Source organism: Passer montanus, unplaced genomic scaffold, assembly GCF_014805655.1.
Source record: "Passer montanus isolate IOZ18808 unplaced genomic scaffold, ASM1480565v1 scaffold13, whole genome shotgun sequence".
In the NCBI taxonomy this organism is placed as follows: Eukaryota; Metazoa; Chordata; class Aves; order Passeriformes; family Passeridae; genus Passer; species Passer montanus.
Window position 1 is genome coordinate 4,025,337 of NW_024359832.1, and position 18,573 is coordinate 4,043,909.

The following is an 18,573-nucleotide window of genomic DNA, read 5'->3' on the forward strand; positions in this document are numbered from 1 at the left end:
CTCATGCCTTCGCCATCATGCTAGGATGCTGCCTGCTGTGTTAATCCACCAGTAAAGAGACCTCAGGTCATCCAATAATATGTGCCTTTACCGTCTGCCAGTATCCCCAGGACTGGCTATTAATTTTCAAGTTGTTGAATGTTCATTTAATGTACTGCAGCGCTCTGAAGCATGGTGAGTTTCTTTAACCATTAAAGCAGTAAGCTGTATATATAAAATAACCAGATGATGAAGTGTAAGGAAGACATAACACTGCTTTTCATAGGAAGAACCACTGGACGGGGGATTATTTAAATTTCTGTACAGTGACAGCTTGACTCAAAGGAGGATGATGATGATGGCTGTATCATGGTTTGCTACTTCCACCGAGAATTCGGTGCACAGGTTACTCCCTAAGTGCCCTGTAGAGAGCCGCGAACAAGGGCATCGCCAATCCGGCCAGGGGTTTGGGTTGGTGGCAGCCTGAAGCCGAAAGAAGAAACACGCGTTATCTAAGCGCTGTTCCCCCGGGACGTGCCCACTCGCCCCACAGCCGGTCAAAGCCTGCGAGCGCGGAACCTGCGGCGTCTGCCGCGGCCGCGGCGCTTTTCTGCCCGGGTTCGGGTGTGTGTGTGCGGGGCTGCCGGGGGCATGCCTGGCTACTTTCCCGCCTACATCTCCGGAGAGAGACCCGGGAGGAGGGAGCAGCCGAGAGGAGACAAGAAGGGAAAAAGAATGAAAAAAAAAAAACAAACAACAAAAAACCCGTACCCTTGCGTTTTGCACGCCCTGGCACATCGTCCGCCTCCCGCCCGTCCCCCCCGGCGCTCCGCGGCCGCGCAGAGCCGCTGCAGCCGCCGAGCCTGCGCCGCTCGCGCCTGGGCGGCGCGCAACTCCCGCGGCTGCCCCTGCGCGCCCGGCGTGCCGCCCGCCTCCAGCACGGCTGTGGGCACTGCGGCTGCACGGGTGTGCTCCCTCTCCTGGGGACGAACGAGGGATGGCGGATGCCCCCTTCCCCGCGGCTAGGGCCCCCCCCCTCAAAATCTCGATCGTGCCAGACGTAGAGACGCGCGCAGACCTCGCGGGTGTCCGGGCGCATCCCCGCGGTGCTTCTGCTCCCGGCTGCGGGTCTCCGCTAGGCAGGGAGGACCGGACCGCCTGCGTCTCTGAGAGTCGCCCTCTGAGTAGCCTCAAAAATAGAAATATTTAAATGTATATGTGTAGCTTTAAACATGTATTTAACATTTTATACATTTTGCTTATTTATATTTACATGTATATACGTAAGGTCTAGTCCATTTCCCTCTTTGGAGAAAAATAACCAAATCAATGCCACCCTTCCTCCCAGGCATGTTTCCCTTCTAGTAAAGGAGGCTCCACCTCTGCTAGGGATTGATTCGTCCAGCAGTTTTTAGGATAATTTATGAAGCAACCTGATGAGCCTATTGGGCGAGTTGCTCGGTCCTTGCAGAGTGGGTTTCTACCTGTTTGGGTGTTTTATTTTATTTTTTCCCCCCCTTCCCCTCCCCTCCCTTCCCTCTCCCTGCCGTGTGCCGCGGGGTGGTGGGATCGGTAGGGTCGCAATTTCCCAGGCTCTCCGGAGAAAACTCGGGCGAGGGAGAGCGCCTTCACGCTCATGGATGCGTGGGGGGGCCCCGCGCCCCGCTGGATCGGCCGCCGCGGGGCCCGGCTGCTGCTGCTGCTGCTGACCGTGCGCCTGGGGAGCGGGTGAGTACGGAGCTGCCCCGCCGCCGCTCCGGACCCGCGAACCGCGCCCGGGCTGAGCGCGGGGCTCCGGGCGGGGGCAGGGGCAGGAGAAGGAGAAGGCGGCTTGTTGCGCCGCCAAACTTCGACCAGCAAAGGTGTCGGTGCTGCTGTGGCTCCCGCGGGCGGCTGCGGCGGGAGCCGGCACCGGCAAAGTAAAACTTCAGCCGCATGCCACTTATTCGCTGGGCGGGTCGGTGAGTCCAGGCTCGGCTCGGCGCTGCTGAAGTCCCCCCGTGCCGAGGGCGGCCCGGCGCCGCGGGCCCCCCGCGCGGTGCCGCCCGTCCCCGGCTGCGGGGAGAGGGNGTGCGGGGCACCCACGGCGGCAGCGGCACCTGTGCGGGGCCCCGCGCGGCACCCGCTCCCGCCGCTGCAGCGCTCGGCAGCGGCATCCGCCTCACGCGTGCGATGGAGCAGCGCAGCTGCTCAAGTCCCAGAAGTTGGAAACGCGCGTTTTAAGGGACAGTTAGAAAATTGAGCTGGAGACCTCTGAAGAAACAACAGTTTGGTACAGCTGTGGTCATGTGTTATTAGTACCCATAACAACGAAAAGCAACGTGATATTTCAACTTCATTAACGATGCAGAGCTAATGTGAACCATTCCACAGGTTTCACTTATAAAAATCACAAAGCAGCACTTTAAGTATAAATAAAGGGTATTTTACTGTTGCTCAGTGTGTGTTTCTTTTAAATGAAAGAAGTTATCATTCTAGAGGATATAAAAATGTGTAGTGTAAAGGCTGACAAAAAAAAAAAAGAAAATAAAGGGAAAAATTCTATTAAAAATTTTTAAAGTCCATCATACTCTACACCCCTTCCCCACACTGAATGATGTGTGAGGTACGTTGATCTCACCACGTCTTTCATCTTCAGAAGGCTGCTGTGTTATCCTAGTCAAAAAACCACTGATTATACTTTTCTTAACCTGTGTCTTTTAAAACCTTGATAAATTATGGAAGTGTTTTTCAAAGGCATTGATGAAAATGATACCAGTGCAGCTGTGCATCTTCAGAATGTTTCTTAATGATCATAGTGTACTTCAGGTGTGAAAGAAATTATCAAGTGGTTTGAGAGAAAAGAATATGCATGCTAATTTATCAGTTCAAAGACTTTGTTACAAAGGAGGAGAACTACCTAAAAAAATATTTTGCTTTGCTTGTCAGACTGTGGGGTTATAAAACTAGGTGTAGATTACTATGGATGCATCTCATTAACATTATAATTTATAAATAAGGTGATAAGAAGTGAGAAAAAGAGGTAACTTACATGCATTGTTTTGTTCTGTGTTCCAGGACATCTCAGATAAAGGGGAACCTTTGCTATGAATAGCCATGTATCTGAATCAACTGTTTTCAGCCTTGACTTTTTTTTTCAGAGGCTACATGGAACAATGGTGTTTGCAAGATTTCTCCCCCCCTTCCTTTTTTTTTTTTTTTTTTTCTTTTAAGTGACCTCAAATGGACATGGGGTGCAGATCGGGATTCTCTGGTATGTAGTGCATTGCAATTCTTGGGTGTTTGTGGGGATCTTAGGACCTCTGACACTCTTTAAAGTCTGCTCCAAAGTAGGATGGAAATACTATTTATCTGCTTCTTTGGATGCCTCTCTGTAGTTTCAGCCGAAGATTTGCCTTGAAGCTCAAACTAAAACACAGGAGTAATGTTTTTTCTCAAGAGTAGACCAGGCTGCACCAACTCTGCCAGTTTTTCTAAAACTATCTTTCAGGAGCCAGTCTGCCTTTTCAACACATATTTTTAAAAGGATGCAAATTGCATCATTTTTAGTATGCATGTATACACAAAGTACTTTGTGCTGAGTATGAATAAAGTTGCTTCAGCTGCAACAAATGGAGCTAAAGCCTAAGCAAGGGCACTGGAAGTGGAGCCCAACCAAGAGTTTATTCTTTTAAGATACTGCTCCAGAAGATGTACATTACACAAACATTACACCAAAGTCTGGGAACTCTTTCCCATAAAGCAGTTGTTTACCTCCAGTTCTTCACCTTCAGCACTAACGGGTCAGAATGGCCAATGCCCTTGATTTAATTTAAGGGGTCAGTATTTTGAAGGACTACTTTTGTCAATAGCAGATATCTCTTCTGTAGCAGAAATTGGGCTGTGAGCCTTTCTACAAGATGTGTGCAGGGAAAGAGTACTTACCCAGCAGGCACTGCAGTCCTGAATGTTCAGCAAACCCATTATTCTTGTTGAATTCAAATAAACAGATAATTGATAGGCAGAGCATAAGAACTGACAATATAATTAATGTTTTTTTCTTAGTTCCACCCATACAGGTACACCATAACTGTAACTTTTCTTTTAATTTATACTTCTTTAAATGGTATGTGGTGGTCAGCATGCCTAAAAGTATATTGTAAGCTTAACTTAAGTTTGGCCATAGCTTCCCTTTCGTTTTGTAGTCTGATGTTCTAAAACAATTATAAATGCTCTATTGAAATGCAACTGTCAGCAGGTACAAATGTCAACTGATGTTTTCTTTTCAAAGTATCTGTTAGGAAAATATATAATACAGCCTACGTTTTCCTCTCCTATAAATTCGTGGATCAGAGTTAAGCCTGTCATAACAATGTTGGTTTCTTAGTGCTTGATAATAGTGATTTACTGTTTCATTTGAACATCTGTGGTGTTTATTCATTATTATCCTCACTCTTACGTTCTTTGTTCATGATGTGACAACAAAGAACTTGTTATTCAGCAGTCCCAGTGGTTTAAAATACAGTTTATTTTATTGAAAGTTTGTTAATATTTTCTTTTGTTGGTATAGTTTAAAGAGACCTAAATACTGAGAAATACTTATATGCTTTGCACATAATCTTCTTACAGCAGTTTCAAGGAAACCTTCAAACTATGTCAATCTGTTAAATAAAGAAAAGTCAGCAAATTGAAACAAATTTTCATTTACTTTTAACTTTCTGTTTATTAAATATGCCTGATGTTAAAAAAACCACCTTTGCTGCATATTCAAGCTTTTTTGAGCTGGGCAGAAAAGTTTACAGGTGAGCACTTGTTGAGCTTGTTCAACTTCTTTTTCTGAATACACGAGTCTGTCTACAGAGTAGATTACAAGGGCATCAGGAGAATAGGTGTTTTTCTTTGAAGCTCTAGAGGAATTGTATTAATATGGTCAAACAGAGCACCTAATAGGTAGGACCACTTAAATGGACTAGGTTTATGCACTGTTTGAAAGTGAGTTGCTTTGGTTTGGGCTATAATATATATATATAAACTAAAAGAGTCATAAGTGTTGAATTCGCAGAAAACCAAAAATGACCATCTCAAACTCCTTTTTTGTAGTACCATTTATGATAGAAGAGAGTAGCACTTTTTGAATTACCTGTATAACTCTTTCTTGCACTGCATCTTAAATTGATCACGCGCATGAGTAAAATAACGATATCATAACTTAGTTGGTAAAGAGCAGCAGAGACAAGTACTAATTATAAGTGATTGTAACACACTGACAGGAACCTTTCAAAGGCTGGTGGATGACAATGACACTAACTTTTATTTCTTAGCAATTTCTCTGAATAGTAATAATTTGTACAGAGTAATTCAGATGCAACTGAATTAATCTAAAGGTGACACAGAAGTCCTGATTTTGAATTTTTACTCATGCAAACATTATTTAAGACTGAAAATAGTGTGGTGAGTTCAGTGGCCTACAGGCTTATGTAAAAAATTGATTCTATATATATATATAAACCTAAAACGGTAAATCATTTGGAGCAATGCTGAACTAATAGAGGTTACTAGGGAGACTAGGAAGGTCATCAGGAGTTAATCAGAACAGAACTTATTTCAATAAAGGGGACAATTTCAGTGATATGGACATGATGGAAATAGTTTCTAAAATATGCTTTAATTAGGGATTTTCCAGTCAGTAGGATTTGTTGAGATAATCTGGTCTTATATAAGAATGTATAAAAGGCTAGACAAAACTAGAGATTTTACCCTGGCATCTCTATCAGGTTTGTTCCTTCAGTTTAACTAAGTCCCCGCATGCAGACTTGGTGAGGAGGAATCTGATGAAATATTAGACAGTATTTCTAGTCTGAGGTTTCTCTGGCTTCTAGCCAGTGGATCTCTTGGTCCCAGTGCTACCTGCTACACCTGGCTCAGTCACTGGATTCCCATGTCCATCTCTTTGTGGGGAAATCCATGTCTTCTTTTATACTTCTGGTTCTGCAGGGTAGCCTCAAGGTATAGACCAATGGCTGCAGCTGCTCTTCAGGAACAGGGTGTGGTCTGCATCCATCTGCTCTTCAGCAAGATAACCAGTCATCAAAGCTCCGCATTGTTCTGATTGCCTCTGCCAAGTTTTGCCCTGACAAGAACTCAGAGCATCTCAAGTGAATCCTGAAAATTCTTAAAGGAATCAGCATTTTGATCAGAAAATATCCTGGTGCCTTTCTCTTTCCAGCCTAGTCTTTCATAATATTTTGTAGAAACCTCCTCACCTCAGGGCGACAGGAAGCTCCAGTGTGGTCAGATTCCAAGCAGTTGTTGCAGGATGAATTATCTAGTCCAAAATGAAAGTTCTGTACAGATGTGCCACAACTGGAGATGCACAGTGGAAATGTCCACTGAATTGGGTTTACCCATGCTACAGTCACACGAACTGATCTTCAAAGCACATCCTGGTATATTTAGTTTAAGAGACACCTTGATAGCTGCTTACATTCTCCTCTCACATAAGTAAACTGAGATACCTGCATTTCTTCAGAAAATATTTAATTATTTGCTTAACCAGTTTTAAGTGCTTTCCAGTTTCTTGTCTGAAGAAGAAATACACACAGAATATTGCTTCACTACTACTTCATACTGCTCAGATACTCTCTCACAGGATTACCTTCAATACTGTTCAAGTGTAACTCATGTTCTTTTTGCCTTGGTTGTCAAATCCTTTTCTGTGTCACTACATTCATATCTGGTAAGGTGTGAATGGCTAATTCTGCGTTTCTAAATTTATACGCAGCAATTTTTCTTTGTTTTAAGGGAGAGAGACAGACATAGTGGATAGGAAGAATTGAGGTAGAACAAGATACATCCCCTTATGATTATATTATTTGATGTCTCAGATTGTTAGTATTTTCCTTTAATATGGTTTTCTTCTTGTTTAAGGCAGTGTACCATGAGGGATTAAATGCTATTATTATTATTAGTAATGTAGTATTATTGTTCAGTTTTTCTTTCTAAATAAAATTCAGTTGGATAGAATTTATATTGGTAAAAATTGTAGCATCAAGTGTCCATTTAGGTGGTAATGTGTCAATGTAAGTCACAATTTTTTTTTTATTTCATTGTCCAATGTTAAATTTACATGACAGAATAAACTATGTAGATTTTTTAAAAAAACTTGTCCTCAGTGCTTTCTCTGGAGGAGAACAGTTCTTAATATCATCACCATACAGCCATTGGATATGGATTGGGTTCACCAGACCTGCTGCTGGTGACCCTGTGGACCTGTACCTTAGGTTCTTGCTTGGCCAGTGAGTGCCATCCAGCTGATGGCCTGTGGGTTGTGTCCAGCAGAGGACAACTCTGACTACCCTAAATTTTAGTCACCATCTAATGTCAGGTGTAATTCTCCTGTTTTAAAGATATGTGTAATGTAATACAAAATACATTCCATCAGAGAAGACAATTTTGTGCATAGAGAGAGACAGCAAGCTTTTGATTACATGGTTTTGGTATTTCCATTCTTCCTTACAGAGTATATTCACCTTTCTATACAATTATTCATTAACTTAGCTGACCTTTGGATTAGTCCATAATTGCCTAATTTTACACTACAATTTCGGTAGAACCTATTAATTGTATTTCTATTGGGTACATGTTGTCATTGCCTAGTTATTGTAGTTGTATTGCTTTTTCTGTAATTTCAAGCCAAATTTACTTATATGCTGCAATTACAGTGTGAGATTCAGTGCAAGTCTCTGGTTCTGTTGCTGCTTCAGTCCATGCATATTTCTTTGGCTCTTGTGGGAGAAGGATGGTGCCTGCTCACATCTGTACCAGAATTTGGAACTATTTCAGATAAGTTTGGTTTTATGAGGGGTTGTACTAGATTTCTTGTCACCTGAAGATTTTGCAGGAAATAAGTGATTAATTGTGATAGAACAGATGTTCAAATGGATATGATGAAATACCATCAGCTTAAGTGACTGGTAATGCCTTATAAAGGATTGCTCATTTGATATATTTTTTGAGATGCTGATGATATTTTGAGGTAGAAAATTGACTTTGCAATTTGATGAATTTTATAGTTAGTGTGGGATGGCATTTAATTAGGTTAACTTCTTTTTATTGAGGTTATGGTTCTCAGCTTTCATTTATCAAAGGTTTGTTTTAAGTCTAGTTTCACTGTGGAAAATGTATCTTGGATCAAAATGCTTAGCCCATCAACAGTGTATCTGCTCATTTTGAATTTGATGGCAATTAACCTTTCATCAGTCAAGTGTAGATAGTGTGTGAATGGTGTGCTGACGTGTGACACATGGATTTATGTGTTCCTGTCTTTATATCTTTGTGTGATGATCAGTCTGAAACTTGCAGGAGATCTGGTACTGCCATGGTTAGTATGTGTTTCACATATCCAGAGAAGTTATCAACACTGTGTCCTTCCTTAGCAGTTTGGGGATGACCTTTATTTAATACCTGTTGTCCCTTTTCATTTATATGTACTTAGGTTCTATAATTTGCTTTGGTATCCTCTTCCTATCCTAGCTTCTGTTCAAGTCTTCATTTGTTTCCTGCTGCTTTGTCTAGATGAACAGTGGGCTATGGCTGTTTACATTCTGGTTGTTTGATTGCATGGTATGGCCAAAACCCACAAAGAGGGTAAAACTTACCAGCTGAGAAAACAAGATTGCACCTCAAGTCCTGTGTTCAGTTCTGGGCCCCTCATTATTGGAAAAAACATTGACATGTTGGAGTGTGTCCAGAGAGGGGCAGGGGAGTTGGTGAAAGATCTAGAGGCCAAGTCCTGTGAGGAGTATCTGAGGGAGCTGGGCTTGTTTGTCCTGAAGAGAAAGAGGCTCAGAGAGGCCCTTACCACTCTGTACAACTGCCTGAAAGGAGATTGTAAAGGTGGGGGTCAACCTCTTCTCTCAGGCAGCTAGAGACAGGATAAGAGGAAATGGCTTCAAACTGTGCCAGGGGAGGTTCAGGTTGAACATTGGGATGAATTTGTTCCCAGAAAGGGTTGTTAAGCATTGGGAGGGACTGCTGTGCTGGAAGATGGTAGAGGCACTGTCCACGGAGGTGTTCAGGAAACAACTCTGTGGCTCTTGATACCATGGTCTAGTTTACTAGGTGGTGATCAGTCAAAGGTTGGACTTGATGATATCAGAGGTCTCTTTCCAAACTAAATGGTTCCATGATTCTGTGAAAAGGCAACATACAGCATCTGGTTACAACATTTCAGTTTGTAATCAGAAGACTAACTAATTTCTGCAAGGAAAGAGAAGTGAGAAGTGTGTCCTATTTCCTCCTTTGTCTGGGGTGCAGCAAGAACTGCTCAGAACATCAGGAATGATGATTTTAGCGTAATGTTTCTTGAAGATGTTTTTTCTGTCTTGAAATATTACTTTTTTATCAAGTTCATATGTTTGCAGACAGGGCTGCTGTTCTGAGGGAGCAGGAGAGCCTGGGGTAAAGGGTTGACAGGAACATTATAAAATTCATCAAGGATGAGTGCTAAAGTCCTGCACCTGAATGGAAAGTCCTCCTCAGCAGGACTGGAGCTAGCTAGCTTGGGAGCAGCTCTTCCAAAAGGACCTGGAATTGCTGTTGAAGAGCATGGCACTTTGGCAACAGGGAGGGCCAGCAGCCTTCTGGTGTGGGATCAGGTACACATTCAGGAAATTGAGGAAATTGACTGTCTCCCTCTGCTCAACACTTGTGAAACTGCATGGAGATACTGCATCCAGTTTGGGGCTTAAACTGCAGGGAGCTAAGGAGAGGATACCAGGCTGGTCAAGGAGGAGCACCTGTCCTAAGAGGGGAGGGCTGATCTGACGAGAAAAGATGACTTCGTGTGGGTTCAGCATCAGTGGGAGACGATCCAGAGAACATAGGTAGGCACCTCCTAGTGGTGCATGGTAAGAAAATGAGAAGCAATGGTGATAAATTGCAACAGGGAAATCTCAACTAGATATAAAGAAAAAAATCACTAGGAAGATAATTAAACAGCAGAACAATATATCCAGTGAAGGTTTGGGATGTCTTTCCATGGAATTTTATATGCCAGCTGGATTAGGCAAGCACTCTTGTCTAAATTCAGAATCGGCCATTCTTTGACTAGAAGTAAACTTCTCAAGATCCCTTCTAAATTTTATGTGAAAACTAATAATTTTTCTGGAAAATTGCAGAAATTATCTTGTATTTTTTGTTTTGTTTTGCTACTTGGGCAAAGTGCTTGATCTCTATAGTGTAGCACAAAGTGAGTTGTAGAAACAGGTAGTTTTCTGCTCAGGTCTACAAAACCGAATATTTTTGTCATCACATATGGAGATAAAGATATGGTCAAAGTAAGATTGCTATACTAATCAAGCTGAATATATTTTAGAGCTCAGCAGCTCTGAAGTGGTGCAGAGAATTACCTGTGCTTGGCTAGACAGATGTGAGAAAAATTGTCAATTGATTTCAGGACTGCAGCTTGATAGGAGTAGAGGCAGCAGTTATACTGATATGGCCATATCAGTGTTTGGATGAACTTTCAAGGAGAGAAGATAAACTTTGTATTATGTGAGAAGACTGATGGATAAAGAATATCTGAGATGCTTTGAGTCTTTATGACAATTTTGTGAGATCTGTAAAATCCATTTGAATTAATAGCATTTGACCAGTGTAATTTCAAACAGTATGCAGCATTATGTGAAAATTGACTTGGAGAAGAGCAATTTGTGTGGATCTCAGAACAAAATTGTGCTCCTGGAAGATAGCTTTAATAGTATCTGTTGTTCTTCTTGTTATAAATCCACATTTCTATAAATATTCTTTGCAGTCAGATTGTGCCTTTATTAAGTGCTCAGAGTTAAGTCTGGTTGTATTGTTCAGAAATTTTGAATTAGTTTTTAATGTATAAGTATCACAAAGATGTTGAAGATTTTATGAGACATGTGAAGGTATCACTTCCATTAAAATTAGTTGGACTGAAGTTAATGTGTGTTGGAGAAAATGTTTAATATATTTCAGAGATGTGCTTCAAGATGTAATGACTCAAAAGATCTTAATCACCCAATACTTGTGATATGTATGAATATCACAAGGTTAATAGTCTAAACACACTCAGATACATAGGCAGCACTTTTTGTTACAGAGTGAACACCAAAGGTGTGTGTTCTTATTCTGTTACTGCTATGATTGTTCATTTTTTTGCAACAAAGCTTATTTAATTCCAAGCAAACTTCCCTATGTACCTTGTACTTCTAATCTAGTGTTCAAATGTTTCTGTGTAGGAATTTAGGAATTCTTAATATTTTTTCTACACTTTTCCCTGATAATTAATGTCCGAATTAATCCCTTCACTAAACACCCAGGAAGAAGAAGGGAAAGAAAAAAACAGAGGAGGAAATTATAAACAGCCAGACAAATATGAAATAAAACAAAGAGCACAAGGCACTATGTGTATTCAGAAGAAGAATCAACCTAACAGTATGTGGTGGGTGTACTGGAAAAAAGACACAGAGAATAAGTAAAACATACTTCAGTGGGAGAGAGAAATACTTTTTGACACACAAAAGAATATGCCCAAGTCTGGCAAGGCAGAAAGGTTGGGAAATCGACAAAAACATTGGAGATGGAATGGATGGGGAAAAAAGAGATTTTTGTCAAGAATGTCTAAACCAGTTTAGGAAGGATAAAGAGGAAGGACTATAATATCAGTGGCTCTATAGCCCACAGGATTATGAGGAGAAAGTAATGCTTTTTCGACACATATTTTCAGTAGCTGTATTTTTTTGCTTGCAGTTACTTTTATTTTCCCAGAAAATTTCTGTGACACATAAAGCATATCAGTGAAGATGCTGATGATGAAAAGCAACAGTTCACTTCCACAGAATTATGACAAAACTGATGACTATGAAGTCAGCCATAAAGTCTGAAAGATAAGTCTGGAGAGATGTTTAAACATTCACTACTGACAGCTAGCAGTGATAGTGAGCTTTCAGGCAAGTCTTTTCTAGAAAAAATGGAATTGAGTTCTATTTAATGAGTCATGACTATGTGGTCCTAATTATTTTTGCTATTTGAGAGTAGTATTTGCATACCTAAAGAATTGCTGGTAAAGTCTCAGCTTCTGAGGATACCACAAGTCTATCTAACATTCATGTTTTATCTTAAGAAGATTCAAGAACATATGCAAATATATAATTTAAATTTCTGACATGAGAGTAATTACTCACTCCTTCCACATTGAAGTTGCATTTTTCTCTGCATTTAAGGAACTTTGCTCTGCTTCAGACATTTCTTAAACTTATCATCCTGCCAGAGTTCAGATTTTCATCTGCACTTGGTCCTATGACTTGATCATTCACATGACATGACTAAGTACTTGCATTTTTTGTCTTCTGAACTAGAATCATCACCATCCTCTGTACAAATGTCTGACTCTAGACATTGGTGCGTCAGTGATCATGTTTAGCTTTTCAGCAGAGCTTTAGGACTTTTTCATGTGTGGAATTTGGCTATGTCAGGTGAGCTCTGACCTCACATTGACGGGGCCATGAAATACACTTTACCACATACAAGCATATAATGCTGGGTGTTCTGGAGCAAGCTAGTGTCTGATTAGATGTCTGTTGGAAAACTTCCCTGGGAACCTTACCTGTCTTGACTGACTTTTTATGAAGGCCAGTCTGGTTAAATGCACTATTTTGACAAACCTGTGAAGCAGTATTGTTGCTAACAAAGTAATCTGTCATGTTTACACTTCAAGAAACATTTTTTGTTTGTTTTTTTTTTTGGGGGGGGGGGGGCAGTTTGAAGCAATACAAAATAAAGGTTAAATTGCATTATATTTAGACAAAGGACGTATCCTGGGGAGCACAGCCAATGAATAACAGCTGTCTTATGGCATGTTTCATCATTTAGGTAAGTGTCACTATGCCCTACCTGTGGTGGTAAAACTCCTGAAGCAACTGAAGATCCTCAGGTAAATGAAGTAACACAAATAACCTTGCTGTTTTCATTCACATATGTAAGGTGATAAGGAAAGAAGTGTATTTGTTTTAGCTCTGTCAGCATAGAAATTATCTGAAACACTCACTTTCCTCCTTATTAATTAATTAAATAATCAATAAAGAGTATTTCTTGTACAGAAGGATCACTATCTCCAAATAGACAAGGTCCCTATGAAGGTTGTCTAAACCTCACAGATACCAAGAGCTTGACTGAGTTGCTTGTGCACAGACTCAAAGCTTCAGCAGAGATAACTCAGGTTCCTTGACAAGTCTCTTCTTTTCCAGATGTCTACAGGTTCCCTATAAATCAGCCCATCTTGGAAGACTGGATATCCTTGTGTGTGTTGGATAGGAATAGGAGCCGGGAATGGACAACTGAATTGATGCTTAGCTATATTTAAATACTCTCACTTACAGCATACATGTACTTCTGGGTGTAATACTTTGACATGCATGATCCAGATAGCAGTCAGAACACTTTCACTATATTCATTTTTTTTCCAGTCCATTGCATAACTTGACAGATGTTAATTGCAACACAAAGGTCACTTGATTTTTCTTATATTTAATGGAGAACAAAAACCTATGGTATTAATGGCTGAAGAGAAGCATGTTGCCTGATGTTGAAAAGACTTATTTAGTACTTTGTCATTTGTGCCCAGAGATTTCTTAGTCATGGTAATGTTTCCAGTTAGTTGAAGGACAGAGACCATAATGGAGGCACTTTTTGCCTAATTGCTGGTAGCTGTGTACATGCAGTTTACTGTTGAGTTTATGAGGGTACCTGAAGTGTTACAACAACAAGCATCTTAAGAGGTGAGGTCTCTTTCTTATTTATAAAATCATTAAAATCAGAATTAGCACCTGCATTAATAGACTTAAAGTAGCACTGTGCCATGGAACAGAAATGTTTTAATGTTTGATGATGTATTTTTGTTCTAAATCATAATCTCTCCAGACATTCTAAAAAATACAGTGAGTGAACTTAGCTGGAACAAATATATTTTACAGTAAATGGAGAGATGGTCAAGTATTATGTTCTGTGTATAGTGAAATAACCTTTAGATTAACTTGGAAAGGAAAAGAATTCCTCTTTAATTAAGCTTGCCTTTCTTCTTGGGGTTGTGAAAGAGACATGATAGTGCTGCCATTAAAGTAGGAATGGTGTTAATTGACATTAATCTTCATAGGTTTTTTAGATTTGTTTTAATGGCAAAGAATTAAAAAGGTCTTCAGCCCAAGTTAACTGTCACTAAATAATTGAATGCCATACCTGAATTTAACATTTTGTTTTCTGGTTTGGAATGAAGTTTGTTGCCTTCTGTTTTTCCTTCTATCCTATTCCAAACCCTGGAGAAAATGCTGGAGATACCCAAAAACCTGGTGAAAGATTAACAGGTTTGACCCATCTTGTTTACTAAAGTGAATGTTTCTTTATAGAACATTGTCTAGCAAGGTCGATTAACTGATAACACTATCTCAACTGATTCTGCAGACTTTTTACATCTGAAGGGATTTCTGTCTTTAAAACAAACTAATTCAAATCTGTTTAGCATGACAAATGTTGGTAATTCAGGTTCCTAGAAGTGACTATGTACACAGTGCCTGTCCTGTTGCCTTCACATGACTAGATGCTCTTTTGAGGGAGCTTGGTGCAACTCCTCCCAAACCAACTGGATTGACAATTCAAGTTGCGAGGTGATGTGCTCTGCTTAATTGGAGGGTGTACAAAGTTCTCTATATTCTGGTCACTACCTTCTTCCATCCCGTATCATTCATTCTTAGCACAGTCTTGTTGCTGCACATCAGTGGCTGTGGTTTAGGAATCAGAACTGTAGAACTGGGTGCCATCACATTTTGGAGATACTATAGTCTTTACTGCGCTCTTGGTGGTCTTGGGCACATTTTAAAGACAAGTTTAGAAGATGGTTTTCAGCTAGTGAGATGGCTTCATCTCACTCAATCACCTGTGAAATGGCTGGTAAGATAGGAATAGAGTAAGAATAGCTGTTTTCACCATGTAGAACAGGTCTTCCACACGTTTGGTTACATTATTTGATTCATGTTGGTTTCTTTGCCAGTTTAGCAAATGGGTTAGTGAGTCACAAGCTCTTGTTGGCCTTGTGTACTAGTGTAGAAGTCAATTGTGTTTCTTTTCGTGCAGTTGGCTTTTTTTTCGGGATACAATATTTCCTAGATAAAATCAAGTAGTTCCATGTAAATAGTTAGAAATGCGCATTTTAAATCAAGACTTGTCAGACACCAAGTAAAGAAATGTTGCCTCTAATAAAACTACCTTCTTAAATGGATTTATTTACTGGTGCCTGGAAAAATCACTCAGATATTGGGTTGGAATTTTTCCCTCTCCCCCTAGAATTGAATTAATAGCTTTCTGTAAGCCGTCATTGTATACCTGTTTGTAGTTCAGAGTTTTAAAATTGGAGGAGGACTAGAGATACTCCAGTTAAGTAAGACAGAAAGTGAAAAAATTAAAAGTGAAAGTCTGAAATCTGTTTTTATTTTCATTTTTTCTTCTTGTTAATTTCCAGTTAATTTAAATATATTAAATCGTAGAAAAGAGCCAAGTGGAGATCAGGTTGCTCAGAGAGATTGTGCAGCTTCCATTTTTGGATGTCTGCAATAACCAACCTGAGCAAGCCATGAGCAACCTGCTGTGACCTTAGAGCAAGCCCTGCTTTGAGCAGAAGGCTGGACTAGAGAGACCTCTCATGATCTCTTTCCAATGTGATTTGTCCTGTGAATCTATAAATAAAATTAAGGACTCTTTGAAATGTCAAGATATTCAAGTGACTTTGAGTTGAGGTGTTGTGGTTGTAACTCCTATTTGGTTTAGGTGGTCATGGCTTGACCTCATGTACTTTCCATTTTGGCTAAATCTCTGCTGTTCTTAATAGCTTTGTGGAAAAAACTTTAAAGCAGAACAAAGTAGTGTCATAATCACTTCAAACTCTGCAAATAACTGGGCTGATCCAGAGAATCAAGTGCCCTGAATATATAATTTCAGTATACTTTCTACTGTTTATGGGATGGAAGACAAAAAGAAGAAGGTCAGTTTGGTGGTAGTTATGTGTCTTTCCTTAGGGAGCTAGTTATAAATTAACTTTTAACTCCTCATCATCTTAATGCCTCTGGGAAAAAGCTGGGATTGCCTCTGCACTCTGAGCAACTCTAAGATAATTTATAAAGTAATTAGACGCCAAAAAGTGCAAGCAGACCATAAATAGATATAATAATAATAATAAAAAAAAAGATGTGTGGCAACAACACATGAAAGAAATAGGTAGCTCTGAGGGAGAAAGAGTGTACATTTACAAAACTTAGCTTCCTAGTTTTAGTGCTCCCATTAGTGGGATCCTGCTAATGGGAAATGTTAAATATTTAATATCTGACATTTCTCTATGTAGTGCAGTAAAGATTTAGTATTTTATGATGCATTTCAATTTAAAAGAATGAAAGCACTTTTCAGGCTGTTACAGGGGAGCTGTCAGTGAGCCTTGTATTTAGACTGCGTATTACTTTCTGCTATAATAGACTCTTTCAACTTGTTTGCAGCAAGCTAGGTATGAAAGCTCTGATATCTGAACAGTGCCTTTTGTTCATCCTCTGGAAACCTATTGAGCTGTGGCAAGGTTTCACTTCCCAAATTAAGTAGGCATGCCAAAACCACTGAGAGTTTCCACAGCCATGACAGTTTTGATTTTCAGTGAGACTTGCTAGTGTTATCCAAGAGGTGATGCAAGGCCTTTCTACTACAGACTGGTTTGAGGCATTCCCACAAAGGGCTGCAGCAAAAGGCAGGCATGCCTTCTCTCACTCTGTCCTTTCCTGACTTTTTCTGTCCTTTCTTTACATGGAACACACTGGTGGTCTTCTTTCTTGTAGTAAATTTGCTGAAAATTTCCACTCTTAGTTTTGAGGGCAGCTTATGTCTGTGTAATTTAGAAGCCCTTAATAAAGCAGTAACATTTTTAGTTTTGGTGTACAGTGTGAATTGGCACAAGGATATTAATATAATTCCTTCCTTTTACTGGAATATTGTGCTTGTGTTAACATTGAATCTGATTTATAGGGGCTGCATATTTTCTGTAATTGCTAGCCAGTGCCCATTTGTGAAGGTAGGTTGTGTTAGTTACTGCTGTCAGTCTCGAGCAGTTTGCTTGACCTCAAGCCCATAGGATTTCCTTGAAATAAACTGGATGAGTAATATAGGTTGCAGTTTTTAGCACTGGAGAAATACTGAAGTCCATACTCATTTGATTGAAATGGAAAGAAAACTACTTTCAGGCATTCTTTGATCTTTTGGTGGTATCTGAGTGAATTTGCAGATGCAACCAAGGTATTGCAATTTTTTAAAATGATCTAGGGATTAGTTGTCTACTGCTGCTTATCTAATTAAAAGATAGGTAATAAATGAATGTGTAATTATTTTCCTTGTACAATTTGTTTAATCTTGATAAAATAGGTAGCTAACAAATGGTCTGAAAATGGTGTAGCATTCCTTTCAGTTAACTATACCATGTATACATACAGCTATATAATTGGCATATGACTGCAGCTTCTGCTTCTGCTAATGCTTAGTTGTAGCACATGGGTGTAATGTTTGCTTGCTTAAAATGTGAATGGAGTTTAATAAGTATACAAGGCTACTAGGAAGGAGATTCAGTTGATGCTCTTTTAAGTAGCATGCAATAGGTATGCTATTATGAAGATTAAGCATCTCTTAGAAATATCAGCAGCATTTCTTGGAAAAGAAATGCATGTACGGAAAAGCTTTGGAATTGCACTTCTGTTTTAAAACAGGAAAAGGCTGATGGTAAGATGATGCCTGCTGCTGCTTTTGTGGGTTTGACTCATGGCTTGAGATTTTCTATACGGGTGATGTGTAAATGCCTCTATTAACCCACTCTCCACCATCATAAAACAAAATGTTGGTAAATATATCTATTGTAAATAAGGGCCTGTTTCTTTTGGCACTAGAATGCATTTGTGTTTGCACAAACTATTTTAAGTAGTGTTCAATATTTTTATCTTTTTCTTCTCCAACTCTTGTTTATTCAGTTTCACTGTGTCTTGTGTTTTTCCAAACCTTCCTTGGTTTTTGTTTTTTTTTCTTTTTTTTAATCACACAACATAGAGCTGATAAAGCAGATGATGAGGACGATGAAGATCTAATGGTGAATAAAACATGGGTCCTTGCACCAAAGATTCATGGTGGTGATGTAACTCACATATTGGACTCCTTACTTCAAGGATATGACAATAAGCTTCGGCCAGATATTGGAGGTAAGCTCATAAAATGATTCTGTACAATAGAATATGTGAACTAGAGATGGTGTGCATTTGTCAAAGATGGCAAAACTCCATGCTTATTCCAATATTTAAAATTCAGTATAGCAAGCTAAATATAATAGTAATAAAATACAGTCATTTTCTGGAACTAGTAAAAAAATGTTCTGTGCAAGATAAGACTTCATGGTCTATTTATAATATTTTTTTTTCTTATGGAGGGTACTGGTTTTGGGGGACAGTGAGCAATCTGTAATAAATCACTAAAAGGCAATTATAATTTGCTTTGTTTAACAAAGATCTTCTGTCAGAAAGAATT

General features: G+C 39.7%; 1 protein-coding gene across 2 annotated transcripts in view; it reads left to right on the top strand.

Moving 5' to 3' along the window:
- Positions 1 to 1,443: 1,443 nt before the first annotated feature.
- The window catches only part of GABRG1 (gamma-aminobutyric acid type A receptor subunit gamma1), a 59,534-nt gene continuing 42,404 nt past the window's right edge, over positions 1,444 to 18,573 (top strand). For both annotated transcript variants that reach the window (XM_039699072.1, XM_039699074.1), the window contains exons 1-2: positions 1,444 to 1,707; positions 18,103 to 18,251. In XM_039699072.1, the coding sequence (XP_039555006.1) occupies positions 1,616 to 1,707; positions 18,103 to 18,251 (241 nt within the window). In that variant the 5' untranslated portion in view covers positions 1,444 to 1,615. The remainder of the gene's footprint in view (positions 1,708 to 18,102; positions 18,252 to 18,573) is intronic.